The sequence below is a fragment of the Manduca sexta genome, chromosome 26 (assembly GCF_014839805.1).
Source record: "Manduca sexta isolate Smith_Timp_Sample1 chromosome 26, JHU_Msex_v1.0, whole genome shotgun sequence".
Classification (NCBI taxonomy): Eukaryota; Metazoa; Arthropoda; class Insecta; order Lepidoptera; family Sphingidae; genus Manduca; species Manduca sexta.
Genome location: NC_051140.1, coordinates 7,375,095 through 7,396,063, shown reverse-complemented (window position 1 = coordinate 7,396,063; position 20,969 = coordinate 7,375,095). Strand labels below are relative to the sequence as shown.

Here is a 20,969-nt window from a genome sequence, read left to right as displayed (position 1 = left end):
GAGCGGAAACACATACCTCGTGAAGCCATAAATAAATAACCTTGAAAAAAGGAAGAAAGCAAAGTCTTCAACGGCATACAGCATTAAGGTATTAAAGCTCTTTTATACTGATGTTTAAAGTATCAATGTTTTAACAGATGAAAAGAAGAAAACTTCATAAATTATCTAGAAATAAAGCGTGTTTATGATCGTTAAAATTCTATACGAATAAAATAGAGGCAAATTTATGCGTAGACATCATTTTTTTAAAATACTCGTGTGTAGCATGAAGTCAACAATTCTATTCATTTCTGACTCTCAGTTTCGTTAAAAGTTTTTTTCATAAACATAAGGAACGTTTAATCCATAACAGCTAAATGAAAATATTATGCTGAATATTTAATAGACATCGGAAGGAATCTGTTAATTGAAATATTGGTAGCCAATTGATCCGTTTAGCAGCAATACTTTTAACAAAGATATGAGTTAAAACAAAATGATTATACGGATTTTATATTACTATTTTCTCCCGACGTTTCGAAGACTTTGCAGCCTTCATGGTCATGGGGCGGACAGAAGTATTGTTCTTCCGCAAGTCAAAGTTACAATATATACCTACATTTTATAATTATAATTTTTTTAACATGTTATTTATTTCAATGTCTAACATTCGCATAAACATAAGAAATTATTATAAAAACATGAGTAACTTAAAGTTACTCAAACCACAAAATATTACGGATATAGAAAGCAATATACATTGTATTTACTAATATACAACTTTCATTCTTCATGTCAAGGAAAACCGCGTGGTAAGCATATATTGCATAGGTACTGAGGTTAAATGAAAAGGTTATTTGAATACACTTAACCTTAGATCCTTGATATCTTATAGATAACAATGATAAACACAAACCACTGTATGCAGGTATAACAAAATTGAGAAATCTAGGAGATGTGGGAGTGTGAGTAATCAGGATGCGAAGATTACAGGAGTTTTAGTGGTGGGTGTGAGGGCCTAAAGTCTCTCTAATCAAGATGTGGTACTTTAAGGGAGAAAGTAAGAATAATTGAGATTATGTGAGTAATATCGTCCTCTGGGAATGTGTAATCAAATATAATGTGGTCCTAGTGTATCGCTTAGTTTTTATATATCTACTAGGTCTTGGGCTTCACCAATGTAAAAAGCGTTACTCACTCCAAAAAACCTAAAATGACTAGCGATGCATAGCGAAATGTATTACTCGCAAGTGCCTTCTACATAAACAACCGAATAAGGGGTTGAAATATTTCCCATGGAAACTAATTACGAAGATTGTAGGCCATAATATTTTAGCCGAAAACATGTTCTTTCCCTGTGCCAAATTTCATACAATTCCGATCAAGGGTTACTTCTAACATACATCAAAACATTTTCACAAAAAATCGCATTTATAATATAAGTAAAGTACAAGTATATCATCACGCTAAATTCCATCATAAATATCAACATCCTCCAAAAACAAGCAGCAATACGCCTGTAATATTGAGCTGTGTTAGGGGACATGTTTTTCATACACGGGGAACCAAAGGGAGACTAATTCACCTTTTCCCTAAAGGTATCAGGGCGGGTTGTCATTAAACCCGAGCAAAAAGCTCGAGTCAGAGAAACCTCTAAGGGGCCGTTCAAGTATTACGTAACGCAATTTTTACAGATTTTTGACCCCTCCACCCCCTATGTAACGCATCGTAACGTTTTGTTGTACAGCCCCCGCCCCCCGTCAAAAAGTTATGTAACTCTAAAACTACATTTTTTTTCGCAAAGTACTGGTAAATCACTAAAATACCATTGTTATTGTTTAAAAATAAAAAATCCAATGTTACATAACGCGTTGTCCAAACCCCCGCCCGCGCTTGTTACGCATCGTAACGTTTTACAGGACCCCCTTCCCCTTCAAATTACGTTACGTAATGCTTGAACGGCCTCTAAAGTCGAAGTAACATTAAATATTTTTTATCACATCAATATTTCACGTTACCTCGAAGCGATCAAAAGTATATTGGGAAAGTAAACGATAATTATTTTTATTTGATTTTCCGAAACGAATCGTTTTCATCGCGTGTTTCATGCGTCGTTACGTAACGATCGGAAGTGGTCGCGAGTCCATCGTTCACGCTGTCGTGTATTAATATAATTAGTCGCGTTATAGCGGTTCTAAGTAAAGGAAAGAATTTAAAACTTATTACCCATTGGATGCTTAACATAAAATATCTTTGTTGGAACTCTGTGTTAAATAAAATAAATACTTTATTTAAAAAGTTCCCGCGTGTAAAATCATTTGGGATCTTTAAAGATAGATAGAAAACGTTACAGCTGATTCATTTAATAAAAAAAATCTTAATTGAAAGATGAATATCAAGACCGCTTCTGACTCCTATCTTGACTAGCTTAATATCTTTCTAAAGAGATATATCAACTTAATTTACAATGGCAATCTTTTAGGGTTAAGAAATACTTTCGATAATCCTTATGAGGAACATTTATGATTCATTATAATTCATTATGTAGAAACCAGACTGATCCTAGACATTTTTCCTAGACATATTTACTATGAAGTCATTTAAAAAAAATTAGGTCTATCTGGGAAATAATTAAAAACCCGCAGTGACTTAATCTTCTTGGACGGTGAAAAAGTTTATTTAAGACAGGATAAAAATTTTCCCAAAATAAAAAGTAATCCATAGCACTCAGAAGTAATATAGCTTCCTATTAGTGAAAAAAAATATTATAGTTCCTGAGATAAGTGCGTACAAAAAAAACAAACTCCATTTTTTTTTTAGTATAGATACAGATAGATATAAATAGATATAAAATATATAAAAACATGGCTAAAATGTTTTCCAATTAACATACATCTTTCAAACAACTATCGTAAGATCGCGTGCGACTGCGCACAAACTGGACTGCTATTATAGTCGACCAATGATATAATAATATTAATTATTGAATCATTGTTCGTAAAACATTGGAATTCGCCAGATCTCTTCTAGGTTATTCGTTACAATTAATGCAGGTTGACATTGCGAAATCCTTCGATATTGACAATACAGTTTATAGGAGGAGAATAGTCAGTAAGTATTTTACCTTGTCGAGATAATCAAAGAAAGGCTTAAACTAAATTATATTATTTCTTCATCAATCCGAGTGAATGGGTATATTAAATAATATTAATAAATAGGCAAAAAGCTAAAATTTCCTCAGTTTGTTTGAACGAAATGTTTTTAAATTAATGTTAATTCAGTGGCGGGCACTTTTTCTGTTTTTTCAACCATTCAAATAGATGTATATATTATATTTATGAACTATAATTATATTAATAATAATTTAAACTTATAAACTTCGAACTGCACAACAAAAGTTTCACTGAACTTAGTTAACTCTTAGTCAATAACCCAGTAGTCTCGAGTCTAGCGTTTAAAATCCGATCATGGCCATAGAGCCTTCACTTCACCATGATGGGAGTAATTTCTTAGTACGAACCTTGTGTGTGATAGAAAGCCGGCCATTACTGAATGGAGAACAATGTATGGCCACTTTCACATTCTGTCCCAGTCTGACCGATGGGCTCTATGTTCACGCAATATTAGGTGGATTATAATGCCATTGCAATTAATGTGAACTCGGTGAATAAATTGTTTATTTGAATAATTTAAATTTTTATTTTATTTAACAGGACATCATAATAAAGTTTTTTTTTTGACTTCCAATTATTATGTTATAATTTTTTTTTCTGAATATAGTTCATGCAATATTGAGAGAAAATAATGTGGTAATATTAACAAAATTATATGTCGTCGTGTCTATTAGTTCGTAATAATTGTGTCGTTCCTTTACAACTTAAACTGAAAACGCGTTGATGTCTTTTATTAGGAACATTGACATGAGGAAATAGAAAACGGATAATACATTAACCCACTCTACATACGCAAATGTACTGAAATTACAAAATAATAAAAAATATTCATAACTAGCTCTCAACGCTCCACTCACTGACATCATCTGATACATTTTTAATGTCTTTACATCATACACATTTTCGACTTTACATAAGTGATAATTATGATTGTCTGTATACTATTATTTATTTAATTTCTTGTTACATCTAACACTTTCACATCGCAGGGCCTTTCTAAACCACAGCTTGATGAGCTGAAGCGAATCCTAAGTGTCACAAAAAGTTATACCTCTTACAATAAATTGATACTGCACCCTTTAAATGCAGTTTAAACCGTCAAAGAAAATTACCACTACAGTGGCGAAGGATGAAATTTTCCGAAAGCGAAGCCGACACAATTTATAGGTATTAATAATTTGCATAAATGTTTGCAAATCGTTTTAATAATAATTATATTTTACATAAATTACGACAAGGAAACCGGCAGGAATCGGGATAGTTGGACCCTTCGCCACTAACCACTAGCCATAATTATTACGATCAGTATTTTTTATAATAATTAATTAATTCCCAGAGAAGCATTGCATAAATTATTTACTTTACAATAGTCGTACCATCAGAATCACTTTATTAAGAGTTGATATCATTAAAATAAGTGTTACGTTTAAAACTGTCGATTACAATATCACTCGAAAATTTAATTAAGTAATAAATGTTATACCATATCAGTTTCATAATTCGGAACTGTAAATATTAATAAACGTTATTTGTTTAAAATTGCATATTTTCAGAGTCATCGAATATGAGAAGCGCTTTCTTATTACATAAATAAACCTTTCCATAATTTCACTTAAACACTTCTGTAGGCCATACGCAAGAGTTGCATAAATTTCATCGAAATATTTTTTGGTTTATTCGTGAAACAGGTAGCAACTCTTTGAAGATTACGTGTATCACGTCAGGTTCCAGTAAACAGGTTATTAAAATTTACATGGTTTATGCAGAATTTAAAAATAATTGCATGCCTTTTATGCAGTATTACATATTTTATACGCCACTGATTCATAAAAGTTAGCTTTTTTGAATACGCAAAATGTTATAAAATTTGGGTCAATTTTTCTAGTAAACATTTGATACATTTGCTGTGTGTTAACAATATTGAGTTTAGAGAATAATTTGTATTGGTTAATTGTAGAAACCAGATTGATCTTAGACATTTTGTCATTGAGCTGTGTTCATTGAAAAGATACTGGCGACCTTCTAGAATTACGACGGTATCGGCCCGTTAGTAATACATCTGTATGACCCAATATATCATTTGCTTACTAACGAGTATTAATGATTACAAATTGTCTCTTAACTTGAAAAATATTCCTTAGATGAAATTGTAAAATCAAAAAGAAAAGCTTAGCTTAACACCATGGATCCTAGATTTGTTGGTGGTAGGACATTCGTATACGCCCGGATAGCGACCACCATACACAAGGTGTAAACTCTCCATAAGCAGCATCACGTTCCTTGAACAGCCTGCATATAAACAGTTTCAAATATGCAGATATATTTGTATCCGCTGGCGAGAGTTATCATCTTTCGTCAGTCAACAGTCCATTTAGACCCTTACTACTTACCGTCAGACAGGTCACTTTGCTGTGCAGTATAAAAAAATCCACAAAAACTTAATACTATTTTTTCTCCAGATCCTCGGGTACAAGGATGGTTCCTGTTCGACACGCCGTTACCGACGCTGGCGATGGTGGTGGTGTACCTCAGTTTCGTGATGGTCGCCGGCCCGCTGTGGATGGCGAACCGCAAGCCCTTCCGGATTCAGAACACGCTAGTCGCGTACAACGCGGGGCAGATGCTGCTCTCATCTTATATGTTTTATGAGGTAAGTAGTTGTTAGATATATTAAGTATAGTAGAGAAAGATAATCGTTCAAATGTCGCTTAATCCTGAGACATTTATTGTTGATGGCGGTAAATAATTAGTACTGTCAACAAACACTCATTATTCAGTGAAATCTTGAATATGGCTGCGATATTTAAAGAAAGTCAAGGGGTTTAAAGTAATTTTGTTGCTACCCCGATAGTAAAAATATTCACATACTTTTCAAATGAAGCCCTTCTACGAGCCAGTAGTGTAAAATAAGAGTCTTACAATTCGTTTCGAGTATGACTAGCTACACTAAACGTGTATGCATTAAAGGCCATCATAATATGGTTAATTTATCCAGCAAAACATACCCAATAACCGATAGGAAATTAATCAATAAAATCACAATGGAAGTTCGCATGCGACCATGCGAACATTTCGTAAGACACGCACTGGCGGTGTCAAGGCAAATGTCATTTGACAAGCCAAATATCCGTGACGTGTTGTACTTCAGAGTATCTATCTTTTTGTTCCGAATAGGGTATCTGGCTTATTTTTTTCATTATATAATAAATAATAATATCAGCCCTGTATTATATACTTGCCCACTGCTGAGCATGGGCCTCCTCTACTACTGAGAGGGATTAGGCCTTAGTCCACCACGCTGGCCTAGTGCGGATTGGTAGACTTCACACACCTTCGAAATTCCTATAGAGAACTTCTCAGATGTGCAGGTTTCCTCACAATGTTTTCCTTCACCGTTAAAGCGAACGATAAATTCGAAAAGAATACACACATGATTTTTAGAAAAGTCAGAGGTGTGTGCCCTTGGGATTGAACCTGCGGACATTCGTCTCGGCTGTCCGTTCCACACCCAACTAGGCTATCGCCGCTTTTTTATTTTTTTATTACTTTTATAAAATATATACGTCATATAAATTCTGAAACAGAAGAAATAATTGAAATCTGAAGTAAAATCCACAAGTTATAAGCTATTGAAATGTGGTAGTAGGATTGAGTGTCAAAAAACAGAAAAGAGACGAAATACTTGCATGTGACGACAGTGGGCAATACAATTCGAGTGTAAGAAGGATGGAGCGATATTCCCACTCCACGCGCACTGCTGCACGTAGCTATATTTGAAATTTGAATTCCTGCCTCATTTCTTAATTAATTTTCATGCTATTTTCACAGAACTTATAATATTAAAATAACATATAATATTAAAATATAAATTAAATCAAACAAAGTCAAATACAATAAATAAACAACATCAATATCGGTAAATTTTTGTATATTATCACCACGTGCTTACTCGTTTACTTACAGAAAAATAGGTAGGGCCACCTAATGTTAAGTGACCGCCACCAAATACAGCAATCATTCTAATAGAGTCATACGAAATGTAGAGTTGATATATTATACGAGCCACTGATAGCTTTGCACTGCCTAATAGACTAGTAGACGTATTAAGTCCGTTTAAACAAATAATTTACAAAAAAAATGAATCACTGAAATCACTTGTCTATTCACCAGTAGTCCTTATCGATTTTAACAATTATTCTTGAACATCTGTTCAAAGAAATTTTAATACTAAAAGTGTCCGTTTTCCGCTAGCCGTCGAGTTCCGCGATGCATGAAGTATTCACGGTTGATTGACCGCCGTTTGGTAATAATTGACGAGTTTTAGGTAATACCATTAATGTACGAATAGGGTCAAGGCGACGTTGCCTTACAGTTTTTTAACGATACCGTTAGTCGATGTTTCTTATTGAAAGTCATATAAGTATCGACAAAGTACTAAAACGAACTACAAGCAATTCTAGTCACTAAATCTAATTCTATTGTACTTATTTTAGCGTGTAACTCATCCAAAATAATCCCTGAAGGTTTCCGACGTCCTTTTGGAGTACCAATTACTTCACCATGAGAGTATGAGTGTGCTAACAATTAATCATTTATTTTTCTTCAACCAGCACTTGATGTCGGGCTGGTGGGGAGACTACAGCCTCACATGTCAACCTGTGGATTACAGCAACAGTGAAAAAGCGCAACGGGTAAGCATACTGCTCTTTAATTTAAAGTAATACTACTGCTATCGTAAAATATAAATTTTTAAGTGTTCAAACTTTACTTGATGCAATGTCCTTTAAATTAGAACACGCGAGTATTAATAAAATTTTGGCTTGTACGAAAAACATATTAAGATGTTTTTAAAAAGTCATAGCTCTTGCATACAAGAGACTAGACACCAAGTAGTATTGATGAAATAGGACATTGACAATATCAGTTATACAGAATGAAGATAGGAGGGAAAAAGAAAAAAATATACCGAACCTAGTCTGAAATAATATTAGTATTTGTCCAAAGAAGATGACAAATAAAAACACATTTTAAGAAGCTTCTCTTATACCGATAAACTAAACTAAACTAAACTTATATCAAGTTATAACTTTAGTGGTGATATAAAAACACCAACTAGTACCAGGCTTAATCAGTACACCGCTGTGTCAAATTAACTTTTTCCATAGTACCTATATGTTAGAAAGTGATAAATGAAAGTTCTGGTAATCGAAAATTATAGTACAAATTCGATTATCACAAAAACACGACAAATCAGACCATTGTGTACTTCCCGATGCGTAAACGCACCAATAGAAAGCGACTACCGAGTACGTATTATGGCGGCCATATGACAAACTTCACGACATTATGTTTTAAGATTACATAGAAAGCTAGATCAATGATCTGTAGACCTTTATTAAAGCGGGGATTTATACTAATATAATTATGCTTTGCGACTTGCCCTTAGTCCATGTAGAGTCGCCGCAACATATTTTTTCAAACATTACTATTATTACAACACGTGGTCAGTGTTATACATCCGTTACTGGTGAACTAGTCCCGAGCAAATGGTGATCAAACAGCGACTTAACATTCACTTTCAGCGAGTAAGGCTACGCCTCTATCTCATAAGGTTAGGCATAGAATTTGCATTGACACGTTGTTTAATACTGCCACACTTTCGCTTTCTCCACCTTCATAAATCTTTTCATGTATTCCCGCCGTTTCAGAGTACTTTTGCTCTGATCTGTAACGAGAATATCAGATATCTCACATTCGAAGTTTTATACGGTCGACCACTACTGGCTCTACCATCAACACTCGCCTTATATCTCCTATCATCCATCCTCTCCAAATGGTGTAACCACCTCAGCATACCCTTCTCAATTTTGTCACATCATTGTCCACTCCACACATGAACCAGTTAATAAACAATTTGTAAAGCATTGACATTGAAATTAATTTCAGGGCGGCCGTAAACATGCGTGTAAAGATTTCCTTGTTAAACTGTATTATATCTAATCTCAAACTTATGATTAAATAAATATAAATAAACGAGATGAATTGTAGATGTGAAGGCTAGGAACCATTATAGATATAAAATTTAAAATCACCTTAAAATATTGTATTAGGTTTGTTACGCTGACGTTAGTTAGCAGTTGCGGCGGTATGAACATATGCAGACTTAAAGACGTGCGCTATTATCTACAAAAAATATAACTTTAATCACAAAAACAAAGTCACATTGAGATTGTTTATATTCCGTGCGCAATTATGTGATCTACGTTCATATCATGATTTAATGACGATATGAAAAAGAAGACAAAGAAAAATACGTTCAGTAGATTTTGAGACAATCAAGAACATACGGAAAGACGGAAAGGGGACTTTGTTTTAAATTTGTCTATACATAAAATCATGCATATAGATGGATGAGTGATAAAAAGATTTTACGGCCATTAATTGTCGTTGGTGGAATTCTGATAGGTGTATCTTAAGAGCTGGCATCGGATACGTTCTGTTAAATGCAATTCGGTTAATATTTATTGGGTTTTTGACAAAATAACAAACAAAACTGAATTATTTTCAAATAAGCCATAAAACACTCCGCTTATTCCGATCATTAAGCTTTTTTCTTCTTGAAGTATATGTAAATATATTTATGAAAATATATTACGTATTCTGCAGACAGTTTGTAGTGTACAGTGTTTACTCTGTGACCCGTCGGTCAAGTTCACTAAACACCGGTTTCACGACACGAGACAACTTTCTTGTTGCCACATTAAAAGTGAAAACATTCTTTTTGTTAAAATATAATGGAATCTGACAAATTTTTATGGTTGTAGGTATGTTTAAAAGAACTTAGCAATTATTTTAGAGGGTCAATTGACGTGAGATGACAAAAGTTATGACGTTAATGTTTGTTTAAATGTAACTTTAACGCTGCATCATCTAACATAGTTTTATTCGATTTAATTTCAACCTACCAGTGGCGAAGAGTCCATATAACTCATTCCTACCTTCCCTTTCGTAATTTATGTAAAAACTACATTAGAAGGATTTAAGTACTAATAATTATTAGTACTTATTTTATGTTGTGTCAGGTTCCATTTTGAAAAAAATTACCCTTTGCCACTACAACCTATAATACCCTCTTGATAGACTAACCACAGGAATGCCAAGCCTTCACTTGAGAAACAGAATCGCTAAAAGGATCTTACTCAAGCCAATTGGAAGACAGACTCGAAATGTTCGAAGTTTTATTTCAGTGATGATGATGTGTGTTCAGTTATTACAGCTGATGATACGAAAATATCTCCGGTTTTTAAATAACCTAGTGATATACATCAGAAGTATTAACGGTAAATACATTTTTTATTGCCCAAACAAAAATACGAGACCCAAATTAAATGGTAATAAACAGCGTCGGTAATTAATTGGAACCTATGTTAATACCAAAAACATAATTTGATTTACACCACCGCGTGTTAATAGAGATGACCTCGAAAATCGCGAATAAAGTTACATAACACGGACCGGCTCGCGCGGACGCGTTAACTGGATTTATTGAAACAGGTAAATCGACACTTCGACATACTTTAGCACGTGACTTTTCTAAAACAATTTCAACATATACAGAACCGACAAACCGGCATTTTAACAAAAAATTAAACCGCCTTCAAAAACCACTCAAAACCAAAAAATTATTTCACATAACAAATATATATTGGATACCAATTTTGGAGTCGGTGCCTAATTAAAATTGCTAGTTAAGCTAGATAAATACATTGACAAATATACGAAAACAATGTGCTGCCTTTTCTACTGAAAAAAGAATTTTCCAAATTGGTCCATAAATGAGCGAGTTCTGAGGTAACAAACATAAAAAAAAAACACGTCGAATTGATATCCTCCTCCTCCTTTTTTTTAAGTCGGTTAAAAAAAGGTTTATTATTACATTTTTCTGTAGCAATTTGTTGCACCAAAACGCAACACGAAATGGCAACAATAAGATGTCAGTATTAAATTTTCCGCCAGGTGGTCTGACGAGATCGTAGAGACGGCAGGCCGAGATTGGTTAAGCGTCGCGAAGGATAGAGATAAGTGGAGTTCCTTGGAGGAGGCTTTTACCCGAAGGGGGTCCATAACTTAAAAATTAACTTTAATTAAATTAATTTTAAAAGAAATAAGTCACCTATTGCATGTTTATTGAACTAAGTATGGAATAAATAAAGCTTTATTATTATTATTATTATTAAATTTTCAAACGGTTATTACGAGCTATACTATCAGGAACATATTTTAGCTCATTACGCAATAAACCAATTATATAATACGCGTATTTTTTGCAATAAAAATATTACCTTCACATATTTCTATATAGATAAATGAATATTTATGTATGCAAAAATATAGGGTCAAAAACATTGAAATTGCTTATTTATGCAAAAAATTTGCACTACTTCATTGAATAAGTCAATGATAATTTATTTGCACATTCTTAAAATATTATGGATTTCGTGACATAATCATTTATGTAAAGTTATTGTATTTATCGCCTCTTAGAGGCTAATGGTATTGTAATTGGTTAAACTCGTGTAAGGCTAGAATTCATTTCCCAGCTCGGTATCATTTCACATGGGTTTATATTTCAAGGATTAAATTCTCCATCGCAATCATCCTGTCGCGGTCCACTGCTGAACGTAGGCCTCCCCAAGTGAGCGCCAACCATCCTGGTCTTGAGCAGCCCGCATTCATCCGCTACCCGGCACCTTATTCAATTCTCCATAGAGACGTTTAATTATACCAAATTCTTTGTGTCCCCCTATACGTAAATATCTTAGATGATTCACGACTGATATATAATTGTATCACTTCCTAAATATCGAATAGTCATCTTATTTTTTGTGGCTAATTATATCTAATCATGCAGTTACCGACATAGGCGTAGACTGGATAGCTTTCTCTGTTATCCCAAGCCTTCGAGCACAAGCGGCTCATTACAACTGCTTTTTCTCGTCAATGAACTTGTTCGTTGAACTGTTTTGTAATAGTGAAAGTACTCGTACAACCTTGCTTTACGTCATACCGCTTGCCATCGAGTTCCGTTGTGCCTATTTACTGTTTCGTTTAAGTGGAAAGTTTGCTTTGAAAAATCTTGCGATGTTGCTTGTGATTTTGACAGACTTCCCTTTAGAGTTATTTTAAACGTTAATGAGGAAGTTACGGATTTCCTATTTAATATTGTTTTTTTTTAATTGTTTTGAATGACGAGACGTGCTTGCCGTTCGCTTCTTGATAAGAGATACGACCGCCCATAAACAGTAGAAACCCCCAACACCTTTAATTACAAAGTATTGTTTGGTATTCCGATGCGCTCGCCATCCTGAGCCATGAGATGTTAAGTCTTATTATGTCCAGTAGTTACACTGGCTACAGTGTTCTTCAAACCGGAACATGACAGTGACTACACAGTGACATTGCAATGGTACCTACCCTATCGTCATATTTCATACAGATCTTCATTAATCAATAATATGCTATATTCTCTTTCAGATGTTGCATCTCTGTTGGGTATACTACTTCTCGAAGTTGTCGGAGTTCGCGGACACGATATTCTTCGTGCTTCGAAAGAAGAAGAGCCAGATCACGTGGCTCCACCTGTACCATCACTCACTCACTCCGTTTGAGGCGTGGCTGCTTGTGAAGTTCATTGCTGGTGAGAATTCGTTTAAACATCCGTAAGAATATTATAAATGCGAAAGTATCTGTTTGTGTTTGTTAGGATTCTATGGCAAGTCATTTTGGTGAAATTTGCTACGCGGTAATCTTGCACTTTCAAAGTATTTTTTTTTATTGTTGTAACTGAATTCCATGCAAAGTCGTAAGCAAAAACTAGTTATGGTGTATTTACGTAATTAATTTCGAAGGCACCTAAGAATATAATTAAATGATTAAGTATTTCCAATGATTTATTAAGTGGTTAGTTTTGACAACCTGCAGCAAAGCGATTAAGAAACTGGTTTTCACAGCTTTCGGTATTTGTCATAGGAGAAATGTTTTATAAAATATGATTATAATAACAGTAAGAACTAGCGCTGATAATACGTGTGTAGAAGTGGCATTAAACTATTACCTATAATAAAGAAAATATGAACGAAAATCGGAATAAAAAATAAATACGAAAATCATTTACATTTCTATTGTTATTGCACGCCTGTTGTGTTGTTTATTTTCAGTTTAATTTCTTGCTATAACCCTCATTCAATTCTTTTAAAACGCTTTAATATTGAGAGCAATTTGTATCTCCTTATTGATATAAAAACATTTCTTTGGAAATACCAAGGATACGACAAAAATAGCGTGTTATCCTATAACAAGTGGCCAGAAACGCAGTTCATGTACGGGTATTTACTAATTGTGAATTGTTAAACAATATGGACGCGGCAGCGTCGCAGCAAAGGCGAAAAATAACAGGGTCTCAGTTCTTATTTCTCTTCACGTCTGTTACTCGCTTCCGTATCACCTACACACCCATTTTTTTGTACGTGCACGGCAAATTGATCCCACTGCATCTGATAGTTTGGAGTGGGATCCAAAAGAATGTCGACTGACGAGAGATGATTATCCGTCGGCAGGTACAATTCTGTCAGCCTGTTGGAACATATATACACAGGATATACACAGACTGATCCCGGAACCGGACACGCTTACGTGTCAATATGGCGGGTTTTAACACGTTATGTATGGTGGTCGCTATCTGGGTGGATATAAAATATATCCCACCATCAGCTTAACTAATTTAACTTAATGTATGGAACAACCTGAAACTCATAGAGGGGTTGGTTATTTTCCTTTAGATTAATATTTATATTAGGCACAATGTTATCTGAGATTGATCTATTGACGTTTAGAAAGTAAAAAGATGAGAGTAAACAAATTGATATTTCGATTGACTAATAACAATGTGATGAGATGTCAAGATTGTTTAGAATCATCTTTTTACAAAGTTCAAATTATTACTTTTTTACTGAGTTTAAATTGTTCATACTATATAGGCAGATAAAACAATATTGTATGTTATTTTAAAGCGTCTCGGAGATGTCATTTTATTGCACCTGGGGCCGTAGACAAGGTGCCTTCATACAATCGTTAATGCTAATAGAGAACAAATATATATAGGATGACATATCCTCGCGGCAGACTAAGACGTGTATGTTCATACATTTTTGTTTTGTTTGCTATTAGCATATATGACAATAAAAAGGCACCTTGACTACATACAAAGATATGGCGGCGATTAGTTTTCATAAATTTCTCACACACATACTTCAAATTGACAGTTGCTTCTATGCAATTTAATCTATATATATATAAAAGAAAGTGGTGTTAGTTACACTATTTATAACTCAAGAACGGATGAACCGATTTGGCTGAAAATTGGTCGAGAGGTAGCTTAGAACCAGGAGACGGACATAGGATACTTTTTATCCCGTTCCCACAGGAACAGGACGTGACATAAGACGTGGTATAAGAAAGCAAAATTTGGTATGGAGATAGTATAAGACCCTGGGAAGGTTATAAGCTACTATCCCGGGAAAACATATAGTGGCACTTTTATCCCGTAAAACTCCTTCACGCGGGCGAAGCCGCGAGCAAAAGCTAGTATTGAAATAAAACTATTTTATCGCGATTTTTTATATTATTATTTTCTCATGATTTTTCGAAGACTTTGCAGTCTTCATGGTCACAGGGAGGACTGACGTGTTGAGTAGATAGAGATGCAACCAGGGTGTCAACCCCAAAGCGATGTACTGCGCACGCAATACAACTACGCCACTGAGTCAGTAGCAACAACATACTTACTAACCAAATTTTAATTGTTTACAGGTGGTCACGGAACCTTTTCGAACATCGTTAACAATCTGGTGCACGTGATCATGTACGCCTACTACATGGTGGCGGCAATGGGACCGAAGTACCACAAGTACCTCTGGTGGAAGAAACATCTCACCACGCTGCAACTGGTAAGTATCTGATTTTATTTGTGAACTTGCAGACAACATCAGTCTCGTAGTCCGGCTTTTATTATCCCACAAGAGATATCTTATCAAAATAATATTAACGTTACTTCTCGAGCTACATCAGGATACGAAGGAACGACTTAAACATCATAATTCCAGATCGACAAATTTATCTAAGTATCTCTTTTATTTAGACATTGTTGTGTTCACCCAGTGGCGACCCTAAACGACACGAGGTCCCAGGTGGAAGCAAAAACAAAACGATGCAAGGCCCCGGGCCCAGCGAATAAAGAAATCCCTTGTTTTAACAGTTTCGTCGATATGATCGTAAAAAAGGTCCTCCAAAGCCCGGCGCGAGGCTCCGGTTCGCCTCCATCCAAGACGCCTCCATGTTTACCAAAATCTCTTCTCACGAATATACGCCTTTATTCAGGGGTAGGCAGGAACATAACACGTATAGGTACATTAAGTCCCATGTAAAATGGGTTGAAGCGTATTGGTATTTACTGGACACATTTCCAGACTCCGCGCCACTACTAAGCAGAGTAACTCAAAATCACTTTCGGCTTTCATATTATAATTAGTGCTCATTAACACATAGTTTAGAAAGAAACGAATATAACAAACAAAATTAGGAAGCGGACAATTATTTATGACTTCTAAACTTGGCAACCACTACTTGAGATGTGTTTTATAATATTTTTCATGCTAAATTATTCCATTTTTAATTTTATTAAAATTTTGATTTGATTTTACTGAATTTCTTTTCATTTACTTGTAATTTAAATTTAATTATTTTTTTATATAAATGCCGTTTCACACCTGTATTAGTGAGTAGACCTGTCCATAACGTTGTAATTTTAATTAAACATGTTGTTTCAACTATTAATGTGCCATAAAATAAACAAATCCTCAATTAATTCAAACAAACATTCACTTCACTGGTGGTACAAGACCTACACGGTCTACTTACCAATTACACAAACTTACTGGCGAGAACAAAACGATCTCAGATGTTTGGCAACAATGCTTATAATTACGTAAATAATTGTCTTCCACAATTAAAACGTTATTAGAAATTTCTACATGGCGTCTGGACGGGTAAAATTTTTGACAGGCATTACACAACTACAACGCGAATTATTTAAATGTAATTGAGAATTTTGTGCTATTCCGCGGTCGAATGAGAGACAATTTATTGTTTTCTAGCTTGCTGCGACTCCGCCTGCGTGTAAAAGTTTCTCGATAAATATATACACGGGATAAAAGTAGACTATAGCGTTTTGGAGCAATGTAGGCGCCTATTGTTAAAATAATGCACACACTCGTATACTCGTGTGAGAATATACGAGAGAACAACTAACTCATACACACCGATTGATTGCGTGATTGTCTATTTTTATTTTATATTTAATTTAATTTTTTTTGCACACAAAATATTAATTATAATTACCAAATATCCTATTATTGGATGCGCACATTTTTTTTATTTCACGCAAATTAATAATAATTATTACTAAATATTCTAACATTCGATCTATAAAAACCTTAACGTTTACATACATTTTGGTTTCACTTGTCTACACATTTCATACTTACATAAAATCGTGATACGAAATTTTATGACACCGACATTAAAGATCAAAAATTTCTAACAATATTATTATAAAATATTGTTTTATCAATGACTATGACCCTTTGTTTAGCACTTTCCGTATTACTACATACTTTTGGGTAAAACTTATTATTATTATTTTGTTAGTTACTTCTATAAAATAAAACAAGTTTTACGGATTTTATCACGTTTTTTTTTACTCCCGACGTTTCAAATATTTTGCATCACTTCGTGGCCACGGGGTGAACTATATTCTTGCATAAGTTGATTAATTGATTGCATCACTGAATATTCAAATCAAAATGTACACCACCAAATAGGTACAGTCAAAAATGTTTACCGACACGATTGCATAGTAATTGCCTAATTTAATTATAGTGCAAGGAAAAACATTATAATTATGCATTTTTAAAATCAGGTGCTTCCGTAATTATAGCTGCAATTCGCTTACACTCAAACGGCCTATAAGGATAGTACCGCGCCTAGAATTCCGAGAGACAGGATCTGCGCTTGCGCAAATTGTTAGGATACGGCAAACGATGGAGACATGCTATTACAGTATTAGAACTTTTTATTTTAAATGTTTAGTCAAAAATAATTGCACGGATATAGCGACATTCGTGTCAACAAAATTCGCTAGAAAATTGTCAAAATTAAAAACCCTTCAAAGGTTATCTTTTTTAAAGCATTCATAACTACCAAATATCATAAAATTCGATGTATAAAACTTTTAATATTTACATACATTTAGGTTTCACTTCCACACACACGTTTCATACTTTCATAAAATTGTGATACTAAGTTTCATATGACACCAAAATTGGAGATCAAAAGGTATTTAACAATAGTATTATGAAACATAGTTTCATCAATGACTCAAACCTTTTTTTAGCACTTTCTTTTTTTACTACATACGTGTGAGTAAAAATATTAATATAAAACATGTTAATGGTTGTTAAAGTTTTATCTATTATCTAAGAATAAAGCTACTAATATGTATAGTCAACATAATAGTATAACTTCCTGGTGAGGTGTATTGTGTACGCGGCAAGACCACCGTTCAAAATCCTGAGTTCAATTCACTAGCCGCTCATAATGACATTGAGTTTTTCTGCTAAGTACGTGTCAGCCCAGAGTCTGGAATTTGCACCCAATATGGCGATAGAGTGCCTCCTGAAACATCATGAGCAGAAAACCGTAGCGAAAAGTGGGTGTCTTAGTTGCACCTCTGCTTAGCCCTTCAGAGAAAAAGTCGTCTTTTATTCCGTCAGTCAATCTTAGCCGACGTACCAAACCATATTACTAAGAGAAGTTCCTATACAAACAACGTAAGACCAACTGAATGATAAACTATTTGCACAAAATGTAACCTAAATTATGTCTACCGTTAGATATTTTATATCAATTCCATAACTCCCTCCTTTAGTGTTCTCAAAACCAAAACATCACAATACTTGCATACTACTATCTGACGATAAAAGGAAATTCTATAAGTTTTAAGTCCTTTTACATCTATTGAAAATAATGCAACCCACAAAATTGCATTCGCATGCAATCATTTCATTAGTGTTTACTGTTACTCGCTAAGGTCAAATGCAATTATTTAATTCATCGCCATTATGAAATTATCTTGCAAAATATCTCTTTGAAACGTTCTGAATGATTAGATATTGCATTTTGTAAATAGTTGTGAGGTAAGTTTATGTCATATTTGACACACGAGCGTAAAACCGTTTTGTAAAGGTCGAAGATTTTTGCTGAAATCGAGGACTTATATGCGCTGCACATGCTCCTTATCCCAACATGATGACCATGACTCCAGAGCTACCCTACCTCGTCACTATAGCGACTGACTGTCAGACATCGACCAAAGTGAGATCGTTTTGGCTTAGAGCCAACATAAAAGTGGAAAAGCCCCTAGTGCGAACGGAGTTTCTTCGAAGCTCTTAAAGGCAGGAGGACCTCCTGTCAAATACGAGTATAGAAGTTGATAACACTGTTCTTTACGGTGATAGAACTCCAAAGGCGTCGAGTAGGAGTCTGGTGGTGCTTCCCTTTAAGAATGGACATAAAGTCCTCAAGAATTATAGACCCATCTTACTCCTGAGCCACGTCTATAAGTTGTTCTCTGAGGTCATCCAAAAAGTCTCGCCTGACGCCCTCCAGCTAGCTGAAGAGACGATTTGCGAAAGATCACTTGCAGAAACTGGATAGGACAAGCGGAAGTCCGGATGAAATAGCGCGTGTTGGAGAAGGTTTATGTCCAGCATGTGTACTAAAATATAGGCTAATGATGATGATGAAGTTTATGTCTGGAAACGAGTTGGGGTGTCTATTAGTAACCCGTTATTTTTCTATTCACTACGTTGATTGCAAGAGAAAGGATGTCTGATTTCATAACGTAATATTAAGTAATGAAAAAAATAATAGCTGCATATAATTTTATCATATGTTGGCACCACAAGGCGATGTCAGTAAAAAAAAAACTATATTATTCAAACATCAAATATTTTTTTGAATAAAATTCCCAACGCTTAAGGGTAAAAACATAAAGCAAACCTTAACAAGCACAATCCAGTACAAATCTCTTTCTAGTTTTCAAAACTCGCTCTTAAATCACTGCTTTTAAGATTGAACACCGTTTTAGCAATATTCTGATCAGTCTATACGTATAAATCATTCAGTTTACATACTCTTGTTAAATTTTTATTGTTAGTTCATCCTATAATTCTTGAAATATGACCTCAGCAACATTCACAAAAAAGGTATTTTAGAAAGTAAATGCACTAGACGTATGTCATGCCACCTAAGTCGCGGTGTCAACCTATGCTAACTGTTTCGTCACAGTAGCCGGTACGTTACATCCTTGCACATAGCTAACAGAACCACACTGCATACTTACGCTCGAAATGCCAGGAACTTTGTCTCGAATTTTGAAATGTTACGTTGAAATCATATTACTAGAGAGCAATGACTAATATTCCTTGAAACTAAATAGGAGTCTTAAAGGTTATGTGGTTACTAGCTGCATCTAAAGGTTTTCACCGCTTTGTAACTTCGGTTGGTAATCAAGAAATATGAAAGTTAGCTAGTGAAGTTTAACCCTCGTGGTTAAAATTAACATTAATACATGTGCATTATACAATACGTATACAAAGAAAAAAATACACAAATTCGACGCTTGAAAGGCAATAATATCTAAGCGACTATCAGTAAATTTTTGAGTAGAGTGATTTAATGTTTCGATTTGAATATGAAAATTCATAACAATTAAAGTGTTTATTTTATAAAGATATAGTCTAATGCCATTAAAATTGTCCTAGAACTACAAAACCTAAATCAAATGACGCAGAAAAATATGGCTATTCTAAATATTTATAAAATACATTTTCGGTATATTTGTCGCTTAGACGTGATTGCATTTCAAGCGTCGATTATCTACTTATAAATGATATAGATTTTCTTTGATATAATTATAAAAATGTTCTTCTTCTAAGAATATAAAATAGTACCTAAATATACTGGTAAATAAACGAATGTGCAAATCTAATCGTAGGAACGAGGTATAACGGGTTTTCACATCACGCGAAATAAACTTAATGAGAATCATAATCCCACATCATGTTACGGTGCTCATGTATTCTATAGAGAAAGCAAAATATACTTCTCGCAAATAATACTTGTGACATACGGAGATAGTCTAGCCGGTAGCTGCATAGATATTTAAGGCCTAGGTTTACTCTCACCCCATTAAACTCTAGCTTTGCGAAGTTAAATACTTAAGCATTTTTAATTATCGCCCACTTTATCAGTAAAAAGAATTACTTTAGTAAATTATTTTCGAAGATATTGATTGAATCTGGGTTAAATATTGTTTATATAAAAGAAAATATTTATCACTGATCTTCGTGTCTCTTCGGTTGACTCCTTTAAATATTAGCCAATACCCCAATATCAGTGTTGATATTTACTTACTTTAATAATTTTTCGTTTATTTCAGGCCCAATTCTTCATGGTGCTGTTCCATTCGATAAGTGCCTTGGTCTGCGACTGTGGCTATCCAAAGTAAGTAATAAAATTTTCACCGTATATGAAAACTAATATTAGCATAATAAAGACTGTAATTGCCGATAGCCTCATAAGTACCTTTAGATTCCCATTCAGTATCAATCAACATTGAGAGAAAACTAAAATATGCTC

General features: G+C 34.3%; 1 protein-coding gene across 4 annotated transcripts in view; it reads left to right on the top strand.

Annotated features, from left to right (window-relative positions):
• Window positions 1-20,969, top strand: part of LOC115453539 (elongation of very long chain fatty acids protein 7) — an 83,180-nt gene that overhangs the window by 59,638 nt on the left and 2,573 nt on the right. For all 4 annotated transcript variants that reach the window (XM_037443594.1, XM_037443593.1, XM_037443595.1 and 1 more), the window contains 5 exons: window positions 5,612-5,802; window positions 7,763-7,843; window positions 12,687-12,849; window positions 15,021-15,157; window positions 20,770-20,834. In XM_037443594.1, the coding sequence (XP_037299491.1) occupies window positions 5,612-5,802; window positions 7,763-7,843; window positions 12,687-12,849; window positions 15,021-15,157; window positions 20,770-20,834 (637 nt within the window). The remainder of the gene's footprint in view (window positions 1-5,611; window positions 5,803-7,762; window positions 7,844-12,686; window positions 12,850-15,020; window positions 15,158-20,769; window positions 20,835-20,969) is intronic.